The sequence below is a fragment of the Pundamilia nyererei genome, unplaced genomic scaffold (genome assembly GCF_000239375.1).
Source record: "Pundamilia nyererei isolate P.nyererei 1_Seehausen unplaced genomic scaffold, PunNye1.0 scaffold00027, whole genome shotgun sequence".
NCBI lineage: Eukaryota > Metazoa > Chordata > Actinopteri > Cichliformes > Cichlidae > Pundamilia > Pundamilia nyererei.
Window position 1 is genome coordinate 2,748,686 of NW_005187428.1, and position 19,787 is coordinate 2,768,472.

The 19,787-nt window shown below is 40.4% G+C and overlaps 1 protein-coding gene across 2 annotated transcripts in view; it reads left to right on the forward strand.

The window, feature by feature from the left end:
• The window catches only part of cntn1a (contactin 1a), a 62,336-nt gene that overhangs the window by 28,639 nt on the left and 13,910 nt on the right, over positions 1-19,787 (forward strand). For both annotated transcript variants that reach the window (XM_005728143.1, XM_013909560.1), the window contains exons 2-11: positions 5,148-5,282; positions 8,441-8,479; positions 14,341-14,467; positions 15,230-15,408; positions 15,698-15,793; positions 16,327-16,533; positions 18,138-18,237; positions 18,575-18,756; positions 18,945-19,069; positions 19,554-19,671. In XM_005728143.1, coding sequence (XP_005728200.1) covers positions 5,228-5,282; positions 8,441-8,479; positions 14,341-14,467; positions 15,230-15,408; positions 15,698-15,793; positions 16,327-16,533; positions 18,138-18,237; positions 18,575-18,756; positions 18,945-19,069; positions 19,554-19,671 — 1,228 coding nt within the window. In that variant the 5' untranslated portion in view covers positions 5,148-5,227. The remainder of the gene's footprint in view (positions 1-5,147; positions 5,283-8,440; positions 8,480-14,340; positions 14,468-15,229; positions 15,409-15,697; positions 15,794-16,326; positions 16,534-18,137; positions 18,238-18,574; positions 18,757-18,944; positions 19,070-19,553; positions 19,672-19,787) is intronic.

Below are 19,787 nucleotides of genomic sequence, written 5' to 3' on the forward strand. Positions count from 1 at the left end.
AATTTCAATTCTGATCTGAGGAACGCACCAAAGCGACTGAGAAAAACTGTAAAAGGAAATAACTAAAAGGAAAACTGACTTAACTCTCTCTCTTTTTTATCTTATTTTGAATAAATAAAAAGCTGACTGACAGGAAATTTTATTACCCTCACAGCAAGAAGGCCCTGGGTTTAAATCCACCATTTGGCCTTTTCTGGGTGGAGTTTGCAGGTTCTCCAAGCTGTCTGCGTGAATTCTCATTTTGTGTGGCAGCTGAAGAGAGTTACGTAAATATTGTCATCTTACGTTTGGCAATGAAGCAACTAATCATGTTTTAAATTTCTTACACTGATTTACAGCACATCACGATCATTAGGTAGTGATGTGGACAACTATAGTTGTCCTCATTCTATAAGAAACACCCCTAAAGACAGATGATTAAGAAACTTCTGCTGGTGTCTTGGTGCCCAAAACCACAGAATATATTTGGAAGTTCAGGGCATGGACTCCTACATACCTCCTACTACAAACCTGCTTTCTGGGTGCACACGGACGACCAAAAACTGAACAGACAAGAGGCAGTGTCTCACATTGAAGGACATGCACTAATAAATTGAATTATCTTCTATTTAGCTGTTTTTTTTTAAATTATATCCTCAATCAATCACTTATTTGTCTGTTCGTCTTTACTAGATTTAGGACATGTTTTTTTTTCTTGTGAAATAAGGCATGACTGGGATGCTGCAGGAGATGATGCTGTGTCTAAGCAGTGCTCATTTTCCCCTCTCAAACTGATTAAGACCAATCCAGAGTTAACCTCGTCTTAGCTTCCTCTTGTAGGATTACTGCAAATCTGATGTTAATGACTGATTGTGGTGGTGATTATGATTGTATGTGTAAGGAGTGGTGGGGGGTTGAGGCGGTATTCTGGGGTGGGTGGTGGTGGATGGTATTTGAGCTTGTTTTTGAAGTCTACCACATGGTTACTTTGTAGAGCACAAAGTAACCATGTCCATTTCTCCTCCCTACTTCACTGTGGCTGCCTGAGTATTAAAAAAAGGAGAAAAAAAAGTTATTCAATTATGCAACTCACATCAGGCTAAACACAGAAAAGGAGGGGTTTCACTGACTTCCATTTCAGTAGCACCCTTAGGGAATTGTGGGGTTGTGATAAAAAGAGCAAAAGACAGTATTGGCCATTGGACTGGAGCAAAAAATCCCAGAATCTGCCCTTAAGAAGACTGTAACTTGACAAAATTCGATTTTGGTGGAATGAGGTTGGGAATCCTAAGAGGAGCAAGGAGAGAGAATGTGCTTGAAATTCATAAAGCAAAGCAACACTGGTTGCAGCAGTAACAGTTAGCAGCTCTGGCCACGTCCAAAGTATGATTTATGGGGAAGACGTCCGGGGTCCTGTGATTTACAGTGATGATTGGAGCGCTCATCAAGTGCATTCAGGCTGCTGAAATAAGATAAAAGAGAAGGAGGCCCAAATATTGTTTTTCAGAGTCTGTTGCTTTGCCATGTTGAACCAGTCTTATGTGTTTTTACAGTTTTTTACTCAAGTAACATTTCTTAATGAGGTAGATGAGACTCTTCTTCTTCTTTCACTTTGTACTTGAATGCTATAAGAAGGCTTTTCGTGGTATCCCCTAATCTCTTAAGTGCATCTATTAGGAACATTTATGATTAATGAGTTACAGCTATCTACAGTAGCAGTATAGCTGCAAAGTGGAGAGAGGAGAGGTTGAGTTCTAGTAAACGGCGGGTTTTCGGCCTTTCCCTGACACTAAGAGATGAATGTCTTCAATAGATGAGCAGAGCACCCCAGGTTTTCGTTCCACAACAGCGGTGTTGTTCTAGATTAAAATGAGTGTTTGCGTTGTTTGATTGCCGTTCACAAAAGACCCACCACAGCACAGAAACTGGTGCTTTTGAAAAGTGTTGCTAGGATACAATCCAGCGTAAAGATGAAATCCCTTCTCTGCGGCTTTCGAGGAGCTGTGCAGCTCGGACATCATGTCCCAGCATACCGTGCACATGGTATGGTTTACAGTGCGTCTGCCTGTTTATGGCGCGGCTCATTTTTGTGTGCGTCCCCACCATGCGTCGGCGTATTAAAACGTTTAGTCATACAGTAAGTCCAGCTTTGTTTGTGTCATGCAAAGCTGCCATATTACATGCACTCTCTTCTGTCATAATCCGTTTTTCTGTAATAAGACTCCATTTGTCTGGCGAGTGCTGATATCTCAATCCTACTGTCACACCTCTGAGTCTCTGCCAGCTGACACCTCAGGCTGTTCACAAAGAATCAATAGTGTCTGCCTCATGTTCAATTATACTCTAATCAACACTCACCAAACCAGAATGACCTCAGACAGGTCTGCTGGTATTGAGCTGATGCTCAGTGCTGTAACACCAGAAAATTAATATATGAGTGTAGACGAGGCCTCCAGGTTTGGGTTGATTGACAGACAAAACTGTGGAGTAAATTGGAGAATTTTCTCTGTATTATTACTCTGCCGGCTCTCAAAATGTCAAAAGATGTAAAAAATGTTTTTTTCTTTCCCCGTGGGTTCATTTTGTGGGCAGTACAATTTGAATTTCTTCTAAACACATGAACCATTTCCAGTGTGACCTGATTCTACACCCTTAAGTAAATAAAGATACTGAATTAACAATTTCACGCCAAATATTTTCCACCTTTATGTGATCTCTCCTCCGCTTCTTATCTCTGTCAAAGCTCTCTTTGTGTTCCCTCACACACACACAAACACACAGCTGTTGCTTTTCATATTGTGTTACTGGGAATGAGGCTGAGAGCTGGTGGCGTGGCGTTAAGATTTTAGGGGTAGTGAGTAAGAGACGAGACGCCTGCTCAGCTTAACCAGCGCTCAGGGTTTCTTCAGGAAATTGTCCAAATGCCAATCATCAGGTGTCAACCTTTCAAGGATCCGACGCCTTTGAGGCTGACGGGAATCAGAGACGTGGTGAAGATGAATCTTCACTGTCATGGTCCACGTAGTGGCGACAAATGACTGGTTAAACTTTTGATCGTGATTCTGTTTCCACGTTAGAGACACTGTAATGCTGTGATGAGAAGACTACACTTTGAATAATAAAAATGAAAAATAATAAACAGACACACACACACACTCACACACACACAGACTCAGAGGATAGGGAGAGAGAGAGCGATAGAGAGAAAAGGATGAGTCAAACCAGGAGGATCAGGAAACCATGACAGATACTTCTAGAGTATGATGTTTTTATGATTGATTGTGTTTATTATCCCTGTTTATTATCCCCCTGTTACCTTACCCTGTGTTCTCAGGAGTGAAGAAACAGGTTGGGGGTGATAGTGGAAAGGAAGAGAGGAAAAAAGTGTGGTGTAAAGGAAAAGTATAAGGGAAAAATAGGTCAAAAGAAAGGGATAGAAAGGAGGAAAGAGACAGAGGAATGAAAACCCCAGAAATCCGTTATGAGCATGCACTAGGTGATGGGCAATGGTGAGGAAAGAAACCTCCATCAGTACCAGGCCATCTATCGCAACCGGTTGGGGGTTGAGGGGGAGAGAGGGAAAAGGGTGAAGAAGGGAGGGAGAGGGTTGTGGAGGTAGGTGAGAAAGGCAGAGAGGGTAATGGAGGGAGAGAGGAGGGGTGAAAAAAGGAGATGGGGAATAAGGTGGAGGAAGAGAAGGCAGCTTTTGTTCATGATTATGTGATGAAGCAGCAGAGGTCTTCTTCTGGAAAAACCTGAAGCACTTTTTTCTTCTTTTTCAGAAACTGTTCCTGGAGCTGTCAGGTTTTTTTTTTTTGCTTTTTTTTACTTAAACGATTGTTTCTGTGTTCAGCTCCTTGAATTTCTTGAACCTTTTGTCCAGTTCTTCAAATCTGGCTTTGTTTCAGTTCTTTGTATTTCTCCTCCTGAATTTTCTTTGCCTCATGCTTGTGTGTCTTCTTCTGTTATACTGTGCTGTGTTGTAACTCCTGATTTCTCTTCTACATTTCTTGAATCGTTCCTGTACTTTAAGCTAGAGTACTTGGAGCTGTTGTGTTTTTTCCCCACAATTTCTTGGATCCTACACTGCATCTCTGCATATTTTCCCAGTTCCTCCTTTTCTTCTTTCCTTTTATTTTCCTGGGCTCCATGGTTTTTTCCTTGACTTCATTATAAAAAAGTGTTTTTGTTCTCCAAGTCTTGGAGAATAAGTTGGATCGCCCTCTGCATTTCTTCCTGTTGCTCTTTCCCTTTAAGCATTTTGGGATTCCTTGCCAGCGTGTCATCAAACATTACTTGCAGCGCTTGATGCTTTTTATCCACGTCTTGGAGCTTGCTCTGCATTTCTGTGCGCTGTGCAGTGCTTCGTCAAGTATTATTTGCAAGCCTTCATTATTTTCACCGTGTCTTGAATCTTGAACTGCAGCTCTTTGTGCATTTCTTCAATGTTGTAGAGCTTGTAGTGGAGTTGTCTGTTTTTAATAATCTCCTGTTTCTTGTCTTTAAACACTTTTACATTTCTTTCCAGTGCCTGTTGAAATGAAAAGGCTTTCCAACTGTACAACATTGATTGCCAAGAAGCTTTGTTATCACAAAGAAATTATTGACCAAACAGAAATGTTCTTATTTTTTGTGCCTAGTTATTCTTTTCCCCCTTTCGTTCTGTGTCATTTATCCTCCCCTATCACCTCCTATGTCATGTTTTAGTGTTTTTTATTCAGATCTTCAGGTGTTTTCTCATATGGATCTATTTTCTTAGTTTATTTTTGTTTATTCATTTATGGTTTTAAACTTTTGTCTCTTGCATTTTGAGCCTTTTAGCTCTTATTGTGTTTGAGTTGTAGATACTCTGTGATTTGTGATAGTTTTCCCACTGGTTTTTTTATACTGTATGGTTACTTCTGTGTTCATTTGTCATCCTCTCAGTTAGTTCCTTATTTACATAGCTGACTCTCTTCTTGGCCTTGTTCTTAGTTATATTTGTTTTCCTGTCTCATTATCTTGACCGTCTTTAGCAGATTACGTTTTGTTAGTCATTATTTTGCCATAGTAATTAAGCCAGGGGTTGTTTTTATAATCTATCTGTGAACTTTGTACTGGCTACAAAATTGATGTTTCTAACTGTCAAATTTTCTGCTTTTTTTCCTTTTCTTCTTTATCTCTTTTAGGAAAAACAAGCAGTCCTGCTAATGTTCCATCAACTGAGCTTCTGGCTCTAACCCCACCAGGTGGTCCTCAATTCAACATCATGTTGCACCTCACCCTGCTGCTCCATCTCCTGGTCCTTTCATGCAGCTGTTCGGGTATGAAGCACATTAAACTCAAAGAAAATAGTTAGACAAACAACCTCTGAGGTTAATTTGAATGACAGAAATCATGCTTGACATTGGTGATATGCTGCATTTAGCTGAGCAGTTGCTCCCTGACAAGTTTCTTTTCAAACAGTAATGCAACATTCAAAAGGACTTTGCCATTTAGCTTTGCATTTACTCACATGCCCTTCAGCTTTCGAGTACTGCTGCGTAAAAACCTGGTTGTCGGGGATTCTTTTGGCAGTAGCAGTTTGTCAGTAAATAGTGTCTCATGCACACTTTGACAAGCGGTTCCAGCTACAAAGCGTAAAGGATAAAAATCATACAGGTGGCTGGCAGCACGCATAGTAGCACACTTGTCAAAACTGGATTGTCAGTGTGTCCATGAATGAAGAGCAAGAATGACAAACTGTGAACGAGCTGCTAAATGCCAGCTCCAAAGGACATTATGAAAACTAACGATGCTGGCAGTCATGTGTGCTTCAAGAAATTTTTTTTTATAAAAATGTAATTTTAATCAATCCAGTTAAGATGGATTTTGTTGTAATGCAGCAGAGAAATCTTAACAGGTTTAAGTAGTTACAGCGTAGCATAAATTCAAAGGATGGCAACAAGATGACAAAAAAAGATACGTAGGCTATATCTGATAGGCCAAAGCTGGCAGTCGTGTGCCTCTGAGGGCAGCATGTGGCTGTGCAATCTGCTGTGTTGGAAAGAAAGCAAAGTAGACAGAAAACAGCAGGCCTGAAAATGACCTGTCTAAAAAGGAAACAACCTTCTCTTTGTCTCTGTGTCCCTATACCACAGGCAGTTCTCGCTTGTTTGAAATTTGATTTCACATGAGCTAAAAAATCAGAGCATGTGGACTGTGACTCTCTGGGCTCTACACATCTTTCTCAAAATCATTTTACTATGATGATCGTAGCGTATGTGCATGTGTCCTATCTCCTCCTTAACATGTGAGTCAATCTGAATGGAATGTTGCACCAACATTATCACACATGCAGCGCTTATTAACTAGGGGTGCAACGATACACAAAATTCATGGTTCGGTTCGGTTCGATACTTTGGTGTCACGGTTCGATATTTTTTCGATACAAAAAATGTTCATGCCTTTTTAATTTGGCATGAACATGCCAATTTGTCATTTATTAAAATTATAAATATATATTTTAACTCAAAAGTACAGTTTTTAAATTTAATGTTGCTGCAACAACAAGCCCCCGCACTTGGGGCTGGACGGCATCAACACGTTAACAAGCTAAGTGCGCTAACGCAGTAGTTCCCACCCATGTAATTGAGCATTGTGTGGCACATCCGACATACTGTTTTACTTTTGTCCATGACGCGCTTACCTTCAGGATCATGCTTCACATGAAAACCAAAATAGTTCCAAACGCCAGATCTGAATGAGGGTGGGGGAGGTTCAATTTCGGGTAGTGTTGAGGCAGTTGCCATGTTGCAACGAGCTTAGCTTCTGTCTTGCTAGCTTGCGCTGTGCTCAGTGGATCTGCACTCAACAGTGCAGCCTAGGCGGAGTAGTCAAACGCAGAACCACTGAACGCTTAACACAGACAGAATCGTCAGAAGAAAAGTTGATAAAATAAATAAAAAAATTTGTATTGTTCGATACATATGCGTACTGAACCGAAAGCAGTGTATCAAACGGTTCAATATTGATACAAGTATTGTTGCACCCCTATTATTGACGTCTATTTACTTTAAAAAAAAAAAACAACTTCACATATGGATATAGGGCTGTTCGATATAATGATATATATCGGACGAAGATATAAAAATGTCTATCGTTTAATTTTACGCTATCGTTTGTTTCGTGGTGTCGCAAAATAAACGTTTACGGCAATATTTTTTTCATTGTTTTGATGGTCACTGTAGTGGCTATATTAATTTCCTAAAGTTCTCTCTTTCTCTTATATTTAATATAACCACACTACGGACGGACAAGCGCCTGTTTTTATGCGTTGTCGTTAGCAACAAAGACGGTAAAACCACTGCGTGTCTGCTTGTTTATTTTCCACAAACCTTTCACAATAAAGCGCAAGATCCTGTTGAGACATTTCAAAAGAAACTGAATCACGTGAAAGAGTATGCAGAGTATCTACGGATGAGAAGCAAAAAATAGCCATCAGGTGCTAAAAAAATAAACCTTAGACTCAAACGTTAGAACAGGCTTTTCCCCGCAGCACGTCGTGTAATAAATACTCACAAAGAAAACGGCGGCCTTTACAACTTATGTCTAAAAATATATCGTTTCATGCATCAGTTAAAACACTCGACTCCAGGTACACAACGCCCAGCTGGAAACAAGTCGAAGTTGAGCAAGTCGAGTTGCACGAGATTCACAGAATTTACAGAAAATGTTAAAGTTTTGTGATTTATATCGTTATCAGACGATAGATGTCTTATATCGGGATATGAGATTTTGGTCATTTCGCACAGCCCTATATAGATAACATACATTAAAATTCTTTGGATTTTTATATTCATCATATACCCTGGCTCACAGGAGAGCAGCAACGTAGCAGAGAATTACTGTAAACCCTGAAGCATTTCAGTGTGATCAGTAAAATCTTGAAGTCATTTATAAAGCCAGTGATGAGAGTCTAAAACAGGGGTATTATCTTGTCTTTTGGTTTTTGTTTTGACGCCATTAGCTGTATTTTGTACCAGCTGCATGCATCGTACATGATTAACTAAAGTTGAAATCCAGGTATAGTATGGCTGCTTCATCTAAGCAGACAACAGCCAAACAGCAGTCTCTGGTCTTTATTGTGGGTAGAGAACATTGGCTTGACATTTTAGTTTAGCCCCAACAAAGATTAATGTGACATTACTGCCATGACAGTTGGGCAAAAGTCAAGTACACACTAGCCTACAGCAGAAGTATAGGCAGTGAGTGTGTGCGTGTCTGTGATTCTGTGGTTCAGTTGGCCCATAATAAGACTTACACTGACACAAAAAGTATAAATGAAGTCTAAGTACAGAACTGTGTTGAACACTTACGATAAATGTTTTAGTACCTGGTTGGTAGGACTGCTTTCTTCCATTCGGTTGTACTTTGTATTTCATATTTACAGAGCCGAGATTGTACGCTGGCTTGACTTGACATTCTTTGTTAAATGTTCCAGGTGCGTCTGTCACTGGGGAGGTACCTGACTTTTATGGAGGTAAGTGTAATTATATGTCAAATATAATTACCAGCCTATATTGTGCTGGGATTCTCTTTAACAAAAACATTCATAAATGTCAGAGATCAAGTTTTGAGGTCACAGAAAAGGCCACAAGCTTATGTGTCATGTGTTATGTTTTCTGAATATCTTTTGACACTTGGCCATAGACATATTTCTTTTGCCAATGTGCCTTTGAATCTTTTTGAGCATTCTAGTAAATGGAGACGGGTTATCAAAAGCAGGAATGTACCAAAATTCTAAGGCTCGTTTCCATCTGATTTATATTTTCTAAACCAGAGACTGTCTGCTCTGGCAGGTCAGTGGAGTTGTGGCCTTCTTGACAGCCTCTGTTTTTAGTCAAGGCTATGTTACTAGACTTTTTGAGAAGGGTTTTGATTTCTTTTTGCATTAAAAGAAAATAGCTCTAACTCTTTACTGGCATTTGCCAAGTTTTCTATTTGCTGTTCCTTCCTACAGAAATAAAAACACTTTGGTTCTTTAATGTGTTTATTCCTGCAAGACATCAGGATGGCGACCTCTGCTTCACCAAATTTTACACAGCTGCAGATGCAGCTGACATAGTTCACGAGGACACGCTATTTTAAAAAGTCTTCTGGTGAGCAGACACTTTTCACATAAAATACAACTGCCTTTAAGGGTTCAGCATAAAAACAATACAGTGTAACTATTATAAAGCATAGCTTTATTTATAATATAAATACAACTTCTTTTCATTGTTCTCCTTAATTACAGTAAACAGTTCTCAAGCTTTTGTGTTACGTTGATCAACTCATTATTGCAGATACTCTTAAAAGCCAAGAGAGGAAGTAAGTGTGCTACAAATGGGCTTTCACTGTTTTTTGTCCAACCCCTGCCAACTGAAGTGGTCAAACTACCAGAGAATTTCGCTTTCAGGATTCCCATTCAAGCAGTGACAGATGGCTCCCTTTCTCGTCCACAGTGGGATAGGGTTAATGAAAAAACCCAGACATAATGTTTTTTCCACTGTTTCTATTTCTGCATTTCTTCTTCTTTCAGATGTACATGAATTCTAATAGAGATGGTTTGGATCCAAGATGTTATACATATGAACCTAGGCTGGTATTTAGAGCTAGGAACTGTATTTGAGCTGTCAGGCTTCACCGTGGTGCTATTTGGGGGTGATAGATGAGACAAAGAAGGGAAATAATGTGCATTTCATCTTCATATATGTAGACGCACACATACATACACACACACACACACACACACACACACACACACACACACACACACACACACACACTGTAAATGTAAAAAAAAAAGGTCATATTTACATTTACATAATTGATTGAGACAGCCTACATATTTATATAGCTAGTTTACGAACCATTATGCTTTATACTTACTGATAGTTTTGATTATTTGGTCTCTAAGGTAGGAGAGGCTGTAATTTCTGTTTTTTGACTTACTATTCGCCCAGTGTGCTTGTCTCTAGGAGAAAAATAAAGGTGAAGCAGGCTGTCGGCAAGGGATAAATTGGTAGAAGGAAGGCTTGCTGATTTGTTGCTTAGAAACATGTGATGCTGTTCGCAGGTTGAATTGTTGATGGCTCTAGTGAGCATCTTGTGTTTCTGTTGGTCACTTTTTGTTCTTGTTCTTGATGCTTTGCCATTGATTGTCTTTCACCTTTTCTTGAAGTATTGACCTTTTTTTTCTTATGTGTCCTTGTGGAGTATCACCTCCTGAACAAGCTGACATTATTTCTTCATGTTTACAGAAATAACAGAACATGATGTAGTTTGGACTCTGCTGGCTGTTTTTTGATGCCCACATCAGTTCTTTTTAAGGTCACTCGGCACTGAAAGAAATGTGAGAAACTGCTGCTTAGGCTTGGTGATTTTGAACTCTTTGTCAAACCTGGATAAGGATGAAGGTCTAGTCATCGGTGTCGATAGCAAGTTTCTTAAAGGTCAGAACATCGTGTAGACAGCCTTCCAGCTGGGACACACTGCAGAAGCAGGGTTTTTTTCATATAACTGAACTGCTTATCATTCAGCTCGTAGCAGTGTTTATCCCCATCATCCTGCTGTTAAAGCTAAAGTAGAGCTCACCTAATGCCTGCCTCTTTAGTACCAAGTGCTCACCCCTTGTCGGGCTGAACGATGGCTGTAAAAGTATTAAAATCTTAATGCTGCCTTTTTAAATCACTTCTCAGCTGGACACACACATACAGAGCAAACTTTTACAGCTGCAGACTAATACGGAGATTCCAGTCATCGAGCATTACACATCAATGCGTATAAAAGTGAAAATCTTTGGACTCAAGTTCAAAGATGTATATTATCTTCGATAGTTCTGCTCTATCAAACAATATTTTCTTTCGAGTGCAGTTGTAACAGCACAGCTGGTAACAAATTAAACATACCCTGCATGACTGACCCTGGCCGTACCCTGGGCCAAACCTCTGTGAGTACTTTGGCCTGCAGTGAGGCAAGTTGTTTTTAAAAATATACGATTTTAAAAAGTAGGTTTTTCACTCCAGGGAGAGTTTGGTTTACTACCCTCGCTCATGATGTGGCTCGGGGGTTTGTGGGCAATTATTTTATTGCATTGTGCTTTTAGTGCCAGAAGGATACAATATGTTATCTGTCCCACTTGGACACTCACTTGGTCATGCAAACAAGCCATACTACAGATGTTGCTCTAAAGCACGGTTGTGATCAAAGTTAAATTCATTAGAGAATTACCTTCTTCGGGGATTTGGACTAATTATGTGATTACTGGGATACGACAGGAAAACTGCTTCAGAACATTGTTTTTTGCAGAATGGCAATGTGAGAAAAGGCTGCAAATAAAATAAAGGCACTTAAAAGTGAAAAAACAAACAGATTTTGAATATATGTTTTATAATACTTCTAGCCAGCAAGTAATTGTGATTCAACTGAGATTATACCTAAAACCATAATGAATAATTGATGTCTCATTAGAAACCATTGCTATGAAAGATAACAGCCTCCTGAAATAACAAGCTTTGGTTTTTCAAATTCAAATGAGAGTCTAAGCTTACCTGCTGTTCGGCTGAATCAGACTGTCTGTGTCTGATAATAAAGCAGGTCCAGTGGAAGATCACTTCCAGCAGGCTCAGGAGACAGAGCGTTCCTGACTGTGTGTGTGCTTCTTCTCCTTTTGAACAGATGTGGCCTTTTCTTGAGACTTATTGTCCATGTTTCTTTCTTTCTTTGTGTGTTTTTGTGTGTAAGTAGGAGGTGGGATCACTCAGTTGACAACTGGGTAAATAATTACTTGCCAGCTAAACGGGAAGGCTCAGTACATCCAAGGCGAAGTAGTGCCAAAACGAGAACAGAAAGGGTTTTATGCAGGGAAAGAAGAGAACCTGTGAGAGATACAGATTAGGAAAGAGAAGAATGAAATGGAGTGACTAGCGACAGTATCGTATTGTGTTTTGTTTTGAACTTCGCATATTAGACTCCTTTGAAATGAGGGCGCAAAGAGTTTAGGTGGGGAGCTGAGAAAAGACCTTTTTTTTGCACAACAGTGAACACAAAAGTATTAAGATGAACATACAGCACTTTAGAAAAAATGAATTGATTATTAAAGTTATTATGATGCATTATAATTGGCAAGACACATTTTAATAGCAGTACATCCCGTATTTGATTCAGAGCCACAAATCCCACCTGTGATAATGGTGTCAGTGTGCTTCATCCTCTAGAAATCCTTAGATTTTGTGCAAATGGTGCATATTTGGGTTATATAAAAATGTCAAGACATGTCACTAAGAAAAAAACCAAAACAGAACATGTACTGAATAAAGCAACCTTAACAACCAGAAAGCTCAGAGACCCAAGTAGTTGTGGAAGTAAATCAAAGAAAAGGGGAGCAAACCGTGACAGCAGGATTTAGATTGGAAAGGTGGTGGAGGGACAGAGGCAATCCAGGGAGAGCTTGAGACAGAGAAAATGAAACGAGGCAGGGAGAATGTAAGAGGCCCGTGTGTGTCTCCAGGCTGTGGGTCTTGTGCGGCCTGTTTAACAGCCCCCTTCCACCATCTGCCACGTCCCCCATTACAGGAAAAGCATAGGAACGGCACCAGTGCTCATGTCTGAGTTACACTTCAGCTGCTATTTCAGCACTGCAGTGCAGCCTCAGTGACTCCCTTCCAACCTCCACAGTCTCGCATTTGCAGTATTTTTTCATGACACCGACGCAGCACAGCCTAAGCCTAGCAGTAGAAAAGGGTCAGTAGATTCCCTTTACTCTACTGAATCTTATGTTTCTTTCATGTTTTCTGTTTCTTTCATTTCTCTTTTCACCTCTCTTGTTCCCAGAACATAGATCCTCACTTAATTTGCCTTCCATCAGCCCCACAATGGCCCATTTATTATATGTGTAATTTCTCTCTCAGTGGTAATTCAGAGTCCTTGGGATTTACATCAATGTCAAGTACTTGCACATGGTTGGCTGCTGTAGTGTGAGTGGGAGATGATCCTGTCTCCTAATGTCTTAATTGTTGCCTTCTGGTTGGCTGCGGAGGGTATAGCTAACTTGCAAATGTGGTTATAATTCTGCCTTCCTGCTTTTTTTCTGTTCGTGACAGTCGAGGCAGAAGAATATGCATCTAATTTACTGGTTAAACTGCATGATGCGTTTTGGATATTCCTTGAAAATAGCCAGCAATCACATATTTGACTGCTGGAATGTGTACAGCTCTCATTCTATTTTGTTGTCACGCTACACAAATATACCCAACTGCTTTTGTGATGTAAATTACGGATAGAAGGATCCTATAAATATAATGGTCCTTTGTTTGGGTTTCTAAAGGTCGCAGAGTCTGTCGATGTGACATTTTCAGAGTGAGCGAATCTGTAAGTACTGCCCTGGATCGAAGAGGCGCAGGATATCGCCGTCTGAAAGAGCCGGCCTCTCCCCATTGAGGTGTCAGCTGTGCTCTCTTAGAACTCAGAGACGCGAGGGAATAACACACATGTGCGCGCCCGCACATTTGTATTGCCGCAGTCACCTACACACGCTCTTGATCTGAGAGAATAATCAGCATTTGGGAACATTTCGCCTCATTGCTTATTCATAGCCTGGCATTGTGTTTATGTCTTATTCATGCCTTTGCTCGTGATGTCTGTCTGTTTTAATGAGTAATTGGGGCTAATTACGTGTGCCTGACGATGCTGTAAAAGGAAGCTTGAACCAAGAAACGCGTTTTCATCGAGGAGAGCGCTGAATCTGAAATTTCCTGTGCTGCGCTTCTCCGCAGCGCCGAGGATGACACATGCGGTATGAAGCAGGTTTGGATTATGCTAAGTATAGTTGGCATTTCCACTTGGAGGATTTGTATTAGTGTGGAACAATAACATATCCACTGGCAACTGATAAATGCGTCACTCTGGTTTGGCACCTGACTGAGCACATCTCTGCCGTAATTAGTGTGAGTTTGTGGTTTGGAATAAAGCAGAGGCTTATTACCCTGTGTCGATGCCTGAAAGAGAGTTTGTGCGGACTCAAGAATTAGATTAGTTACAGCTACAACTGGGATTTATCTAAACCCGGCGTCTAAGCTAGAGGTGTGCATGTCTGTGAAAAACGCAAATCAGGCTGACATATTAAATGGCAGGTCCTCACAGAGGCAATCTCACAATCCAGTCAGCATGTTGTTTTTGTTGTTGTTGTTTATTTGTATCTTTTCTTGTGTTATTTCTGAACCCAGTTCTCTTGTTTTTGATTAAACTGCCCCACAGCTGACAAATGGGAGACAAATGTGATGCTCTTGAAACTTGATTTCACTTCTCTGTAAGACTGCTCTTAGTTATTAACCCTTGGTCTTGTTTGTTTGTTGCCTGCAGATGAAGTCACAGGTTACGGACCAGTGTTTGAGGAGCAGCCGGTGGATACCATCTACCCTGAGGAGTCACCCGAGGCCAAAATTACCATGAACTGCCGGGCTAGAGCCAATCCACCTGCCACATACAAGTAACATACGCTCCGCATATACACTACACGCTGTGCATGTTATGTGCCTCTCACCTCTCACAATCCCTCAGACTGTTTTCGGACCTGCTGTCAAACTGCGTGCTCACAAAGATGTTACCTTAATGGTGATGGAACTCCAAGTGTGTTGTGTGTGGCACTATTTATTTTATTTGCAGCACATATTTATATTTTCTCTTTGTGGTTATAATCAGGTAAACTCCAAGAAGGAGACACAGAGGAAAATCCTAATAACAAATAAAATTCTGAAGCAGATTTAGCAAAAATAACTTTTGTTTTTCATTTAATTTTTTTGGACTCAAAATTTAAAGTGTTTTAGATCATCTGTTTCAATTTAGTCGCAAATACATGTAAATTAGATTGCTCTGCATCCCTTAAATCGGTTTCACTGTCAAGGAGCCCAGAATTAGATGTCAGAGGGGAAGGAATTAGCTTTGACCGCAGCTGGCATTGAGTGTTTAAGAGGGTTCATTTATAGTGCACTCTGTTCTGCCTTTCAAAGCATTAAAATTTGTCATTTTTTAATAGAGAAGCCCTCAGTTTATGAAATCTGGTAAACTTACGGTAAAAGATCAGCTTTAGTGCAGTCACTTGTCAGACTTTGTAATGTATGTCAGTGCTTCAGATAAGTTATCTGCTCGTGTTATTCGATGTAAAATCAACTAGAAACAACAAGAAAAAGAACGCGACTCTGACTCCTTTCAAACAGGGCGGCTGTGCTAACCCTGATCGTTTGTGTTGCAGGTGGAAGCTGGACGGCATGGAAATTGACTTGGATGCAGTGGGTAGTCACTACAGTTTAGTAGGAGGAAACTTGGTCATCAGCAAGCCTGATAAGACTGAACATGTGGGTCAATACTCCTGTTTGGCTACCAACACATATGGCACGGTCGTAAGCAGAGAGGCCTCTGTCCAGTTTGGATGTAAGCTTTCCATTTACAGTCTGATGTGTAAAGCATCTCCTATTTTTAACAGCGCTGCCTTGCTGTACTTTCATGCATATTATGCAAACTGAAATGACAAGGACAACTGGGACAAATCAAATTCAGTATGACAAATATAATTTGTGAAATGCTAATGCGCTCAGAGATCACAACTCATTTCCAAAAGAATCGTTGATCTTTATACAAAACTTACACCGTAAGTGTCGTTTTGCAGAGATCTTTAAAACATGTGATGACGGGATGTGATTATTTTCTCTCCCCTTCTCAGATCTCGATCTTTTCTCATCGGAGGAGAGGTCGTCAGTGTATGTCAAAGAGGGACAGGGGGCCGTGTTGCTCTGCGCTCCCCCACCGCATTATCCAGGTACAACATGTGAAGCCTTAGCCTGCTGTTGCTGGATGTTCCTAAAAAGAATGAGCCCTAATATTTTGCAGCATTAACATCTAGTTAATTACAGAAGACCGTAAACAATATAGAATAGAACATAATCCCTTCACAAAAACCCGAAAGAAATCTGAACCCACAAAACTCTGGGACCAAGACAAGTCGTATGGAAAATGAACAAACTTGCTTGCATTGCTTTAAGTTTTACTCTGGTCCTTGACACAGCGACTCAGTCATGTTAAATAATTGTGACCATTCATGCACATATCCTCACTGCTGTTTTCATGAACTTGGTGAACTGAAATGAATTAATCAGATATTTTGTATACTGTTGTTAAGGACATGGTTAGCTTCTTAGCTATTAAGATAAAGAGATTGTTGTCTTCACAAGCTTACCAGATCATTCAGAGTGCCCTTGCTTCACATCCAGCCTCCTTCACTGTTTCAAAAGCAGTGGGTAAGCCCAGACTCTTGACTGACAGGTGCCTTTTGCTGTTCCTCTTTCTGTTCAGCCGAGCTGTCATTCCGCTGGATCCTCAATGAATTCCCGACCTTCATCATACCGGACAAGCGACGTTTTGTCTCCCAGATAACAGGCAACCTCTATATCTCTAAGGTGGACTCCTCGGACAGAGGAAATTACTCCTGCATCGCCTCAAGCCCGTCTATTTCCAAGAGTGTCTTCTCCAACTACATCCCCCTCGAGCCTCAGACTGAACGTTAGTACCCCGGTTTCTACTTCTTGTTGTCTATTTGTTGTTGCTTTTGACTCTGATTGTTGCTAAAGTAGTAGTAACAGACTTTTGGGTTCTGCAGCTTAACAGAAAGCACAAATAGAAAATGGAATACAAAATTATAAAAAAGGTTCCAAGAATTCAAGCGTAAAATACTGTGTTTAATACCAGTTTATGCTTGCAATGCACAGCAATTATGTCAGTAAAACGGAGGGATTCAACAGGGATTAAATATGTGTCTACTATAAATGCCACACTTCCTCAGATGTAGTTTCCTGTATTAATTCTCACATTCTTTTGCCAGTGAGGTGTGATTATAGGGCAGGACCTCAAGTGTTGAGAGATGCTTGAAGACAGGAAGTGACTAAAATGCTGCGCCGGCTGCAATTCTTTCCTCCTGTCCCTACTGTAGCACTGTGTTTAATGACAGCGTTGGTTGCTCTAAATGCATTAAGGTCATGTCCCTGGTATTGACTTTTTAAATTAAATTTACAGAACTAAATGAACTCAGTAGTAGACTGACACATGATGCTTGTTTTGAGACAGAGCCAGCTGGCTACAGAGGACAAGAGGAAACATAAACTGTGCCAAAACGAAGGACAGAAACTAAAGAGATGTATGTGCTCTTATTTATTTAGGCCGTATGTATCTGAACAGCTTGAAGTAATGGGTTCAAAAACCAAACTAAGCAATGTTAACATTTTTCCTTAAGGGGTTTCCAAGAATCCATTAGACGTTTACTTTCATCGCTGTCAAACTCTGAGCTAGTTTTACTTGTGGCAAGCATGTGTTGAATAGTAGAACACAAGCTAGAAGGATTTGTTCCATCAAAGGGGGCCGGGGACAGAGCTGAGCAGTTGTTTGGGCTCTCTCAGGCATACATGTATTATGCCGTGTCTTCTGGGTATGATGTTACATTATTTACCTCTATCTAATTTTTATGTGTGTGTGTGTGCATTTGTCCAGGTTTTATAAATGTGTATACAGAATTTTATACATTCTGTTAATGTGTTTAAGCATGTAAACATGAGTCATGCTTAGGGCTCTAAATAAAGCTTTTATTACATTCTATAGGCATTTCTTTCACTTTAATGCTCTGATTATATGATTTCACTGTGTCCCATGTGTGTTCATCAGTCAGCAACGGCATTGTTGTTGCTTATATCTTGTGTTTTAACCACCTGATTACTGATTGCTATAGAACAGTGGTTAAACTTAAAGTAACTCAGTTGATAAAGAAACAGCAGAGTGGATGAGACATTCAGAAATCCAGGGCCCTGGATCTAGTCCTGGACCAGAGTTTTTAAACTGCAAATTACAAGTAAGGATACCGAGTAGGAACAGATTGATACTTCTTTGTAAGATTAAAAAAATGACAAAATTACATTCACAGAAACAAATAACCTAATCACACACACAGTATGGGATATAAGAGTTCCATATATACGCATTATGGTGAATCTGGTGTGAGATTTTCAAAGAAAACCTTGAGAACAAACACAAAATAATTTTAAAGTATTTGTTTTGTTAGCATCTATAAACTGGGTTAAGAATCAGAACACATCATAACTTGTTGCTCTTCCACTCAGGTCCTATCAGGAAATACCCGGCTGACCTAAGAGTCAAGTTCCCTGACACCACTGCTTTGGTGGGGCAGAATGTCACCCTGGAGTGCTTTGCTTTGGGGAAGTAAGTAAGAGAGAATATGGGTAAACAAAAAATGCTAGATTGTAGAATTTCACACTAGCCAGCCATGTAGAGGTAATCCGCAATAAAAACGACTCTTAAAGGAAAGTTTAAGTGAATATGAACTCAGTTTCAGAGGCTGTTCTGCTCCGTTTACAATGAAATCAGATCCAAACATATCATTCTGTGAGCTCTCAAAGTTCTACAGCTGCTGACAAATGCTCATGAAGTCACATGATTTACAACCCATGTTTCAGAATGATAAGTATAGTGGAGCATGCAACAAGCGTTACAACTTATGCCTGCTCGTGCATTATTTTCCCCTGTGTGCCCTTTTCAGTCCTGTCCCTGAGATCCGCTGGAAGAAGATAGACGGACATCTGCCGTCAAACCACGAGGTGCGCATGACGGGGACTCAACTGCATCTGTACAACGTGCAATTTGAAGACGGTGGCACCTATAAGTGTGAGGCGATAAACTCGAAAGGAAAGGACTACCACACCGCTCGCGTGTCTGTGGAAGGTAATTTGAAATTTTCTTGTCTTAACTTATACTGTAGTTTTCCAAAGTCTTTATCAGTTGTATTAAATCTCTCCTAGGTGTGCTTTATGGGATAAACTCGTCAGCACTGCTATTATTAGCACTGTCACCAGACAGGGTAAATCTTAAGATTTTTCTCAAACCCCTCATTTAAATGTTCTCACTTGCAGCTTTTCCAGAGTGGGTGGAGCACATCCGTAGCACTGAAAAAGACCTCAGGAGCGACTACACCATGTCCTGCAAAGCCAGTGGCAAGCCTAATCCACACATCCGCTGGCTGAAAAACGGAGAACCGGTATTATTCAGACTCATAGATTGTTATTGTCTTGTAACTGTGAATGCAAATGAGCTATGACTCTAAAATGCTCAGAGCCCTCTCGGTGGCTGTCTAGATCTCGTCTCTGTTCGGTATGCAGCCAAGGGTTGTTACAGGAGCACAGCAGAGACAGGAAGCTGGCACTGTGGGTAGACATGGTGTCAGGAGAGTTCAATAAAAAGCACCTTTTGTTTTTGAGCAGGTGCCAGCATGTGTTGTGTAATGCTCCATAGAAGCAACTGTCATCAGGCTCGAAAATGCTCTAGAGAGCAGCCAGTGACAGAAACGTGGGGGAGGTTGCTGGATGTATCATTATGCATTAATGAAATCCTCTGCCAGGCAGATGAACTGCAGTAGCCATCATGTCAGCCATCATCACTTTAATTATGGCCATTTGCTTTGTAACAGAACTCAAACATTATGGGAAAAGATGCTTTATTTTGTTTTACTTTGCACTCCACAGGTTAACAGGAAAGAGATGAGATTCAGCAGCTTGACATTTGATGATTCAGGGATGTACCAGTGCATAGCAGAAAATCGTCACGGAGTCATTTATGCCAACGCAGAGTTGCGTGTCTTTGGTGAGTCAAACAACTATCACAACACCCACGGCTGTGTCACGTTTCACGCTAACTAATAGATGCTTATTATGACATGGTGACTGTGCTTAGCCAGAATATGTATATATATATATATA